This window comes from Drosophila persimilis, unplaced genomic scaffold (genome assembly GCF_003286085.1).
Source record: "Drosophila persimilis strain 14011-0111.01,24,50 unplaced genomic scaffold, DperRS2 tig00000000-arrow-pilon, whole genome shotgun sequence".
Taxonomy (NCBI): Eukaryota; Metazoa; Arthropoda; class Insecta; order Diptera; family Drosophilidae; genus Drosophila; species Drosophila persimilis.
In genome coordinates this window covers 24,744,345-24,756,484 of record NW_020825288.1, presented here as the reverse complement: position 1 = coordinate 24,756,484, position 12,140 = coordinate 24,744,345, and the positions used below count along the sequence as shown (strand labels likewise).

Genomic DNA, 12,140 nt, shown 5'->3' with positions numbered 1-12,140 from the left:
ATAATGAGCGGATACCCTAATCTACGAGTAGGTACTCGCATATGGGATTTCAGAAAGAGTTGACGGATGAGTTGGTAAAAGTTATTGGAAATGGAATCTTAATAGTTAAGGGACAAGAAACACCTAAGCTCCAAGCTCTTTTTGTGGTAATCAATATATGAAAATCTATTGATATTTCTAAACATTTTGGATAGTATACCCTATGGGGATAGTTCCAACAATCCTGACCTTTTCGTAGTCTGTCAAACGGGAAATGCAGAGATCGATACAGCCTTGATCCACAAGTGGCTGGTCGATATGAGGTCGGAAACCTTTTTGTTCCAAGTGCCTGTTACGTATAGCCCTACCTATTCATTATACCCTTCAATTCTACGAATTCAAGGCATAACAACGCAATATGGAATTACATGACTAAAGTGACAAATGATTTGGAAAGGTCTGTTCTGTTCTGTAATGTTTGTATTGATTCCACAATAAGTATCAGTCTCTTCCAGGTCTGGTTTGGTCTAGATCGACTGTTTGTGTAACTCCTCGAGCTATATATAGATTTGTTCTAGGTCAGTTTAAAGAAATCTATTTTTTTTTATTTTTTAATAGCACTCATTGATTGTTTCGTTATATGCATGTAATGTTTATTCCTTTTTATAGGGTTTCGTTTATTTATAAAGACACTTAGTCCTTTCGGCTCCATGTGGCTGGTTTAATGTGTTCATTGAAACTTGAATTATATTCAAACACTTTCTGTATGGTTCCGAACTACTCGACCGTCGACGCGATTCTGAAAGTTTTACTTAGCTTTTGCTTTGCATTGTCGAAATGCCTTTTTCGATTTACCATTTACAATTACATGACCCGAGGAGGGTTTGCATTCATTTTCTATAAAGATATTCACGTAATTAACATAGTATTGCTGGTGCATTTCTTAAAAACAGCGTCAAACACAACGGCGGGCGGGGGACAGAAGTTGGATAGAATTTTCCCCTACTATTTGAATAGCATTCTTTGGAAATTTCCTGTTTTTTATTTATTTTTGTAATCTCTTTAGCACGTGTTTAATTTTTTTCGTTAGTTATAAAACATACAGGAAAATATATCTTAAGAATCTATGATCGGAAATTTAAATTTAAAATTAAATTAAATTTAAAAAATTATTATTTTTTTTTATTATTTATTGTATTTCATTTATTATTAAGATTCTTATGAAATTAATAAGACTAAGGTTGTTTTTTTTTTTAAATACATTTTTAAAATAAATTATATTCTCAGCATTTTTCGTAGCATTTTTTCAGATTAAAAAATGAAAACTAATTTGTTCATTTTAATTTTTTATTGTATTCATCTTTTATTAGATATTATTTTATTATTTTGTATTAGATATTTCTGTACCTATTTATTTAATTTATTCGAGTTAGTGTAATTTTTTGTATAATACAACCTTATTTATTTGAAAAAAATCATATTATTTGGTATTTATTTTATTATTATTTAATATATTCCAAATAATTATTGTTCTTAAAATTTGTTTAATAGAAAATCCCTTTGTATCTCTCACACCTTTCTCCGTCCATTTTCCACACCAATTCCAACAGTCTTTATTAGTGATCCAACCACAAAAACAACTACAGACACCAACAACAACAGTGTAGAGCGATCAAAATCGCAATCGAAAATTCAAATGCACAAAAACGCTCTCGAAACGCAGTTTCGGATCAAGCGCAACGCGAGCGGAATGTAAACGGCGAATGAATGTCGGCTAAGAAGTAACGGTAAATTTCACATGTGGCAAATGACAATAGAAGCAGTCGCTGACGTAGACGTCGCGGTCGCAGTCGCAGTCGCACCCGCAGTCACGATTCAGCCGCAGCGCATTAACAGTTGTGGATGCTGCTGTTAAAGCGCTGCTAATCCTCTGCCAAAAACTTAACATTGGATGTTGCGCCGCGGCGACAACGATATCGCTCATAAACGTCATTCAATGGCGTCCTATCTTTATGTGTGTGTGTGTGTGTTTGAGCGCATTATAGTATGGATGTGCGCTGAAGCGTGTCTAAATATGAGAGCATAAAAATTAATGTTATATTTATAGTGTGGCAGCAGCAAAAGTTGCGGCAGGAGGCGTTGCGGACGCCACGCTGCAGGGCAGCAGAAGGAGCAGTAGTGGCAGCCACCAGCAGGGGAAGCACCAGCAGCGGTATAGGAGGATGTTGGCCAAGTGCTGGGTGTCGGGTGTTGGGTTTGTCTTGCCGCTATTTGTTGGCACTGCCCGGCGGCGGCTCTAGGTCGCTTCAGCTGCTGCCGCTTGCTGCGTTACCAACTATTTGGAGAGGCTACTGGTGGAAGGGGAACGCTAGTGTGGTGGGATGGGGAGAGGGTGAGAGTTTATCCAACTTGAATTTCAATAAGCAGAACTAAATATTTGCAGCGATAAATCGCTACAATAAATACAGGCACGTAATTACAGTAGATCCTCGGTATAGAGAATGCTATTGAATCGACGATAAAGATTTTAAGATTGTAGAGGTCCTACAGGATATCCATTTAGTGTGTTTGGGTTCGGGGGAGATATTTATCTTAATACTCTCTCAACTCTCTCTTGTCCGTATCTGTTAATTTGGCTACAATTCGGAAAAAAGTTGATTCAAATTCAAAATAAAATCTAGTCATAAAGTCCCAATTTCTGGAGTATTCTCTGTACTCACTGTCTAACTGTGGCTGCCAGTTGGCGTCATGTGGCATGCTCTGTGTGTGTGTGTGTGTGCATAAGTGCCCAGCATGCGTGGCATGCCACGCCTTCAGCCGTGAGAGATAGAAAGGGTTACGGCTACGGCCAATGTGGCGTATGAGCCACTTTTCTGTCTGCTGAAGCGATGCCCCTCCTCTCTGGGTCCAGCAGATCTCCTCCTCTCGGCGTTCAGGCAAAATAATAATGAAATTATGGCACATTATAGGAGAAAGAAAGTGGAAGGTTAGGAAGAAATCCGACTAGTTTTGAAAGTGGTTAAATATTTGGCTTAAGCTTTAAAGAAAGATGATTATGCCCATTATACTTTTTTAGGGACATTTAAATGATCAAATTATCAATCACTCGATCAGCGCCACTCCTTTCGACAAAAGAGGGAAACATCCAAGCTTTCACTACCTCCCACATATCCATCTCATTCTCTTTCTAATGAACCACGAAACCAGTCGAATTCTGATTTCTGATTGCATTGCACTCAACTGCGCAACATTCTGTAGGTGCAGGACAATACTTGCTGATACGTGTGCCTCTGCCTGGCCAGCATTTTTAAGGGCGAATCAACTTTAAAGTAAACTCCGCCCGAATCGTAGTGAACAAAGATCCAACCGAGACCACAGACCACTCTGCGGAGTCGGGGTCTAGGGGGTCTAGTCGTCAGTGACGACTTTCCTCACATTAGCAGTCAAATAATCATACGCCGCATTGTCCCGGGCCTAACAGGGGAATGGGAACAGAGGAAGGTGGACCTGTCATGGCATCTGTTGTGGATTTTTGAATGTGCCGTCAACAGGGTCCACGGCGGGAGAGGAAAACGTTTGCCTATCGGGGAATGGAAACTGGAATGGAGCTCGGTTGGAAATGGGAATTCTTGTACTGAAAAGAGGTACGAGGAAGAGGAACTTTAAACTGCGGGCCCTTGGCTGATGGAGGACGCAGGAAGAGCAGGTTGAGCGGAGGAGAATGCGTCCTCAGATAGCAACCACTGCCACTACCTCTACCCTGTACCTCTGTCCCTGCCTCCGTCTCTGGTTAGTTGCTTGGTTGGTTGAATCGTCCTGGTCCTCGTCCTCGTCCTCCTCATCCTTCTGGCTGCTGGCTTTGGCTACAGGACAAAATTTACCGCTAAGCATCTGCCAACATCGTGCGACTCTTCAAAGGACCGGGAACAAGAGGGGGACTGCTACCAGGGCCAGAACTACGACTGGTATGACACGCGACTGCTGGTCGGGATCATGGGGGTCATTGTAATCATAACGGTGACTCTCTCTTTGCTGGAGTTCAGTCCTAAACAGGACAAAAAGTGCGCTGAAATGGCGCCAAATTAGTCAAATCGCATAATGGCCAACATACAGGGTGGCCACTGCATAATACTCGAATTCGTGTAACATAAGCAATTTTCGACCATTTTCGAATGTAAAGTCAATTGTCCAGAGTCCCCATTTCACTCCTTATTTATCCGTCGCTTCTCTTTTGGCAAACAAACAAAAGCAATCGACTGGAGCGGCTTGTTTCTCCATCTGCTGCTCCTCTGCCAGCGTCTTAGAAGCTGACGCTGGCTGCTCTGCTCTGCTGCCATCTCTGCTGCTGTTTCTGTCGGACCTCTGCTCTTCCTCTGCTTCTGGATGGATGATGGACAAATGGCAACCATCCCAAAGTGAGCAGCGGCTAAGCAGCGGAGCGGACAGCAGCCGCAGCAGAGAACCGCGACAGTTTTTATGATTTTTCGTTTGCTGTTTCTCTGTCTCGTCACTGTTTCTGATTCTGTTTCTCTTTTGTTTGCTTTGCAATTATTTCCCCTGTCGCGGAGTGTGGACTGTAACATATTGTGCGGGCACTGTTATCCCCTTTGGTGGTGGCAGGGTTACTTTTTGTGGCACGTTTCCTGCTTAGCTGACTCGCATTATCATCCACATCCACAGCGAACGGAGTGTGCGCGTAGTCGTTTCCTCCTATTCCCACTCTTAGCGAATCCTCCCACTCCTTCTTTCCCCCACATTCCGCCAGTGAAAAGTTGGCCAATTCGACAGACAACCAAACTTCTCACTTTCCCCTAATTGATATCAGTTTCTGATTCTGTTTCGTTTTCAAATACCCTGCCAGAAAAGAAAACGAAAAAGTTTCCGCTCTGATCCCCCGAGGGAGACCCGCCAAGTGTTGGGCAATGTAAATCCGCTTAGAGCGAAGTGGACTCATAAATTATTGATTTGATTATGTCACCCGGTGCTGGCCGAGCCGGACCGGACGACATACTCCCGCTGGTCCCTGTTCTAGTCCCGGTTCGCTGGTATTTAGAAAGGATCAACAAGCGATTATGTTCGTCCTGCCAGCACTCAAAGAGAAAGAGAGGGGAAATGTATATAAGGGAGAGGCATATTGTAAGGAAGTGAGAAGAGAGAAAATGGATGGAAATTTCTAAAATACTGTCCCTTCGTTTCAGGCAACCAACCTCAGGCCATTGAGAGCGGGACTGGTTGGAGTCAGGACGTTCAAGAAAGGTTTAATTTCTCCAACGGAACCAACTAAACAAATGAAAGGAAAATCATTGCCAGCTGCTTCTGAAACAGATACTGCAACAAATATAGGCTCTACTTTTTCTCACACAATTCTCTCCACAATTTCATTCAAACCAAGTCCTCAGAACTATATACTTGTAATTCTTGGGAAATAAAGATAGAGGCAGCGCAATCCCAAGTTAACTTCTATTGTTAATTATTGGACTTTGCTTATCCACTCTCCAAATAATTGAATCTGGTTTCGAATTTTACATCTCTCTCGCTGTAGCTGTTTCCACCAACGAATTACCATTCGGGCGTTATATCTAGCTTAACATATATCACTCATATTTTGCAGAAAATAAAGCAGGCTGGCCGAGCATTGAACAAAAAATTTGAATTACTTACAATCGACTCGAACGAATATTTAGTCAGACAGATTTGTTGACCGTACAGTTTCATTCTGTTTTTGGTAAACAATTTTTATACAACTAAAATACGGCGTAATAAATATATTTAGAGAACAATAAAATTTCCATTGAACAATATAACTATGTTCGTTGCATGTTTTACGGATTGACATGGCTACACCGCGCGAGAGCCAGTTGAAAGAGGCGGAAGACTTGAATGGGAGTTTGAGCCTAGAGCCGAATAAAGGAAAATACCCTCAAGAGGATAAGCAACAAGGGAACGAAAAAATGGACGACTTGGCGGAGAGCGATTTCTTTGATGTCGAGGGCGACGATGATGATATCAGAAGCTACACGACAGCGAATTCGGTGTCAGTTAAATGCGCTCCAGCCAGCATACAACAGGAGCAACTGAACAAGTTAAAAAAACAGCTCCAATCCAAGTCTCACAAGCCACATACCTCTGCCCAGCAGGGGGAGAACCGCCGGAGCATCTTAGAGGAGCAACTGAAGCGAGCATTTCAAGAGATGCAGCAAGCGCAGGCGAGGTGCATGAGCCAGGAAGACGGCATGAAGAAGCTGCGGGAGGATAAAAGACGTCTGGAGCAGAGCTGTGGCCAGCTTCAGCAGAACATCGCAGAGTTGAAGGAACATCATCGGGCACAGTGCCAAAAGCTGGACAGAAAACATAACGAATTCGAAGCAATCACTAAACGATACAAAGCCCTGGAGTCGGACTTTGAAGCCATGCTACTGCAAAAGGATGTCAAGATAAATGAGCTAAAGGGGTCTCTCAATATGGACGAGAGTCGATGCAGCCAACTGGAGTCAGAGAAGATTCACCAGCAGCAGTACGTTATGGAGTTGGAGGCCAAGATCGCATCGTTTGAGCACACCGTTGGCGTCCTGACTAAACACTTCGAATGGGCTCAGGCTGGGCTGCATTCGATCGATGCTCTATTGCTAAAGAATCAAACACCGCAGGGTGTCACCGCTTGCCTCAGTCACGACGATCGCATGGCTCGCCTCCATCGGGCTCTAGCTAATCCCAAAGAGACGACTGATGAAATTATCAAGCTACAAGAGCTGCTGAAGGAGCGCGACAGGGATCTGCACCTGCTTCGCACGAAGGATACCGCTTTAAGCGAGGAAAAAACGCGCCAGTATTCGCGCATTTCGTGTCTGCAAAAAGAACTGAGTGAACTACAGAAAAAGGCCACAAACTATTCGCAACTTCAGCAGCAAATTCAGCCGTTAATAGCAGAGCGGGATGCTCTAAGGGAGCTCAACGAGAAGAGCGGCAATCGCATCAAAGGGATTCAAGCTGAAGTGCTGAGACTGAACCAAGATAATGGAACTCTTAGGCAGAAATGTGATCGGCTGATGGAGGATAACTGGAAGCTGACTACAAAGCGGGACAAATCAGATGAACTTCGTCTGGAGATGGATCGAAACCGTGATTTGTTAGCTCAAGCAAAACTAGAGGTGGATCGGCTGTCAAAACTGCACGAGGAGTCTTCTCGGGAAAATGATATTCTCAACTACGAGCTGAGCAAGCTACGCGACGTTGCCAAAGAACTCGAGGAGCAGCGCAAACAGTATGCCAATCTCAAGCGAAATATGCAATCCGATAAAATCAACTTAGAGCATCTCAAAATGCTCAAGATAGAGAAGGACAATCTTCAGAAAGAGCTCGACGACTTGCAGAAGAGATGGGAGCGAGAGATGTCCGCTAATTGTAGCAAATGTCTTGAAAAATCGAAAGTTATTAGAAAGGCTGAGATTCAAATGGCGAAGCTCCAGAAGACCAACAAAAGGCAGGCAAAGATAATCAAAGAACATTTGGGGAATGTGGATCAAGGTAATCTCTTGATACCGGATGTCACTGTGTTCAAGAGGAACGTCGAGCAGATTAAGGAATACATTAAACAGCAGACAAATTTGGCTAAGACGGCCACTGATCACGACACTTCAGAGACCTGCCAGAGTTTCGATGGTACTACGGAGGCGTCAACGAATTCGACAGAGCTCACCTACGAGCACATCAAGCAGATTGAGCAGCGATGTTGCGATCAAATTGCGGAGGAGTCTAAGAGCTTATCTTCTCAGATGCGAGAGGCAGGGGAGAAGTACCAATGTCTTCAAGGCAAGTATGAACAGCGCCTGAAGGAAGTGGAGCTGCTGATGCGCACCATTACGGAGGAGCGTGCTCAGTCCACGAAAATTCTGGACGCTAAGAATGCCGAACTAAAAAGCATTCTGGGCAAAAGTCGCGAAAAGGAACGACTCATAGCCGACCTTCAGCACGGCTTCGACGATGTATTTTCTAACATTGATTCCGAGCGCCAATCGATGAAGACCGTGTTGGAACAGTGGGAGTCGCAAAAGATGCAGGTCATGCAGGTGGAGAAATACTGGCAGGATCGGATTGCTGTTATGCAAAGTGACCATCAGCAGGCCATGCAGTCCTCGCATCAGCGCTACCAAATCGCCATGCAGACTGCCCAAAACTACAGGCTTTACGCAGAAGAGAAGGCTATAGAGTACAAAGAGTCGCTGGCTAGGATGAAGCAGCGTATGGAGGAGTACCAGGAGCGCAGTGCATATCAACAACGAGAGCCAAGTGAGACCGAGGGACGCCAATAGTACCACATACAGTGCTACAGTGTAGCACTTTTCCGATACGACACACTCCATGCAACATTTTACCTGAATTTACTTTTGGTTTAGTTTATTTTGATTTTAGTTATAAATTACAAAATAATTGTAAAAGTTGGTCTTTCCTTACCTAACCTCACTGGTCCTTATCTGGTAGAAAAGCCGGCGACTGTGTGATTGACAGGACCTTGTGCCGACATATCCGACAATCAGCGCATACTTTCACTAAGATCTCAATGAAAAGGTTTCCGCTGTGATCCCCCGAGAGAGAACCCACAAAGTGTTGTGTAATGTAAATCCGCTTAGAGCGAGCAGGACCGGACCTGGTTCGCTGGTACTTATTTAAAAAAGATCAACAAGCGATTATGTATTTCCTGCCAACACTCAGCGAAAAGGAGAGTGAAAACGTAAATAAATACATTCATTATGTGTGCTCGTTGGTAGACCATAGACATCTGCTCTCATCTTCTCGGTTGATTTCTTTCTTATAGACTAGTTCACGTGTAAAGTGATGACGAATTCTGGTTGATTCGCCAGTGCATTGGTTGTCGCTGAAGATCACGATCCATTGAAGAGCTTAAGGTCTAATTTAGAGAAGCAGCGTAGATCTGTGGGAGTTATGTTTCCGACCCCATAAAGTATATATATTCTTGATCAGCATCAATAGCCGAGTCGATTGAGCCCTGACTGTCTGTCCGTCCGTCCGTCTGTCCGTCCCTTTTAGCGCCTAAGAGCTAGAGCAACGATGTTTTGGATCCAGACTTCTGTGATATGTCACTGTTACAAGTATATTTCAAAAGATCGCCGGCTCACTGCCTCCTTTACAAAGGACGAAAATGAGATTGTGTGAGGGAAAGCGAGCGCGTGGTAGGGGAGTCCCAATACATATGGTATCGTATCTCGTATCTTTAAAATGCAAGTGAATGCCAGGGTTTTACGCCACTTGTGGGGCCGGAAGGGAGCTTGGCTAAATTTGGAAAAACACTTGATTCAGTGTAATCACAGTGTGTCTATTGACTCAAGTGAATATTCAGACAGCCAGATTTGTTGACCGAACAGTTTCATTCTGTTTTTAGTAAGCAATTTTTACACATTTTTTACAATTTGAAGTAAAATAAAATTTTCATTGAACAATACTAAAATTTTCGTTATATGTTTTACGGATTGACATGGCTAGACAGCGCGAGAGCCATTTGAGCCACGAGGGTGCCGATGAAGATATCACAGGCTTCTCAACCGCGAATTCGGTGTCAGATATTAGCGTTCAATGCTGCAGCATGCAACAGCAGCAAATGAAAAAGTTAGAAAAGCAGCTCCAATCCAAGTCTCACAAGCCACAAACCCTTGCCCAGCAAGCTACCGATAATCGAGAAAAGCCTGATGTGGGGGAGAACCGCCGGAGCATCTTAGAGGAGCAACTGAAGCGAGCATTCCAAGAGATGCAGCAATCGCAGGACATACTGGTAGATTCGCAGGCGATGTGCATGAACCAGGAAGACGGCATGAAGAAGCTGCGGGATTATAAAAGACGTCTGGAGCAGAGCAATGGCCAGCTGCAGCAAACCATCGCAGAGTTGAATCAACATCATCGGGCACATTGCCATCAGCTGAAGGGGTCTCTCGGCTTGGCCCAGAGCCGATGCAGGCAACTGGAGTCAGAGAAGATTCGCCAGCAGCAGTACGTTATGGAATTGGAAGCCAAGATCGCATCGTTTGAGCACACCGTTGGCCTCTTGAGTAACCATTCCAATTGTGCTCAGGCTAGGCTGCATTCGATCGATGCTCTATTGCTAAAGAATCAAACACCGCAGGGTGTCCCCGCTTGCCTCAGTCACGACGATCGCATGACTCGCCTTCATCGGGCTCTAGGTAATCCCAAAGAGACGACGGATGAAATTATCAAGCTACAAGATCTGCTAATGGAGCGCGACAGGGATCTGCACCTGCTTCGCACGAAGGATAGTCAGTCCCTCGGGAAACTTGCAGCTTTAAGAGAGGAAAAAACGCGCCAGGATTCGCGTATTTCGTGTCTGCAAAAAGAACTGAGTGAACTACAGCAAAAGGCCACAAACTATTCGCAACTTCAGCAGCAAATTCATCCGTTAATAGCAGAGAGGGATGCCCTAAGGGAGCTCAACGAGAAGAGCGGCAATCACATCAAAGGGATTCAAGCTGAAGTGCTGAAACTGAACCAAGATAACGGAAATCTCAGACAGAAATGTTATCGGCTGATCCTGGATAAGTGGAAGCTGACTGTTAAGCGGGTCAAATCAAATGAGCTTCGCCTGGACATGGATCGCAAACGTGATCTGTTAGTTCAAGCAAAACTGAAGGTGGATCGGCTGTCAAAACTGCACGAGGAGACTTCTCGTGAAAATGAGTGTTTTCGTGAACAGTATGCCAATCTCAAGCGAAATATGCAATCCGATAAAATCAACTCAGAGCAGCTGGTCAACGTGCTCAAGATAGAGAAGGAAAATCTTCAGAAAGAGCTCGACGACTTGCAGAAAAGATGGGAGCGAGAGATGTCCGCTAATTGTAGCAAATGTCTTGACAAATCGAAAGGTATTAGAAAGGCTGAGATCGAAATGGTGATGCTCCAGAAGACAAACAAAAGGCAGGCAAACATAATCAAAGAACATTTGGGGAATGTGGATCAAGCTAATCTCTTAACAGGCGATGTCTCTGTGCTGAAAACGAACGTCGAGCAGCTTAAGGACTACATTAAACAGCAGAAAAATGTTGATAAGTCGGTCACTCCCCACGATACTTCAGAGACCTGCCAGAGTTTCGATGGTACTACGGAGGCGTCAACGAATTCGACAGAGCTCACGCACGAGCACATCAAGCAGATTGAGCAGCGATGTTGCGATCAAATTGCGGAGGAGTCTAAGAGCTTATCTTCTCAGATGCGAAAGGCAGGGGAGAAGTACCAATGTCTTCAAGCCAAGTATGAACAGCGCCTGAAGGAAGTGGAGCTGCTGATGCATACTATTACGGAGGAGCGTGCCGCTAAGAATGCTGAACTAAAAAGCATTCTGGGGAAGTGTCGCGAAAAGGAACGACTCATAGCCGACCTTCAGCACGGCTTCGACGATGTATTTTCCAAAATTGATTCCGAGCGCCAATCGATGAAGACCGTGTTGGAACAGTGGGAGTCCCAAAAGATGCAGGTCTTGCAGGTGGAGAAATACTGGCAGGATCGGATTGCTATTATGCAAGGTCACCATCAGCAGGCCATGCAGACTGCCCAAAACCACAGGCTCTACGCAGAAGAGAAGGTTAGAGAGTACCAAGAGTCGCTGGCCAAGATGAAGCAGCGTATGGAGGAGTATCAGAAGCGCTATGCACTGCGAGAGAGCCAACAACGAGAGCCAAGCGAGACCGAGCGACACCCCTAGTACTACATGCAGTGCTAAATACTGGTCTTTTCCATACGACACACTCCATGCAACATTTTACCTGAATTTACTTTTGGTTTAGTTTATTTTGAATTTAATTATAAATTACAAAATAGTTGTAAAAGTTGGTCTTTCCTTACCTAACCTCACTTGACCTTACCTGGTAGAAAAGCCGGCGACTGTGTGATCGACAGGACCTTGTGCCGACATATCCTGGGGCCAGAACAAAATAAATTGATTTAATAAACCAAGGCGAGGAGCTGAGGTCAGAGATTCGTGGACGCCGAGGCTATAACTTTTAATGTTGATAATTGAAATTGAAACAATAGACATTAAAAAAAGAAACAATATCGTGCTTTAAGCTGCAGGTTTTCACTGGAGGATGCAGATGGAGGACGATAGAAATGGCAGATGACAGTCGGCAGACGAGGTTGATTTA

The 12,140-nt window shown here is 44.2% G+C and overlaps 1 protein-coding gene across 1 annotated transcript; it reads left to right on the top strand.

Annotated features, from left to right (window-relative positions):
- Positions 1–5,777: 5,777 nt before the first annotated feature.
- On the top strand, positions 5,778–11,825 carry LOC6591923 (myosin-9). Its single transcript, XM_026984201.1, has 2 exons — positions 5,778–7,638; positions 11,097–11,825. Exons 1-2 carry the CDS (start codon positions 5,814–5,816, stop codon positions 11,699–11,701), a joined length of 2,430 nt encoding a protein of 809 aa, XP_026840002.1. The 5' UTR covers positions 5,778–5,813; the 3' UTR covers positions 11,702–11,825.
- The last annotated feature ends 315 nt before the right edge of the window (positions 11,826–12,140 follow it).

Bases quoted from the DNA above. Each gene is read 5' to 3' on its own strand.
- LOC6591923 (XM_026984201.1), top strand. From the start codon at position 5,814: ATGGCTACACCGCGCGAGAGCCAGTTGAAAGAGGCGGAAGACTTGAAT. The intron at 7,639-11,096 runs GTACTACGGAGG...AGAGTTTCGATG, and splicing joins GACCTGCCAGAGTTTCGATG to GTACTACGGAGGCGTCAACG.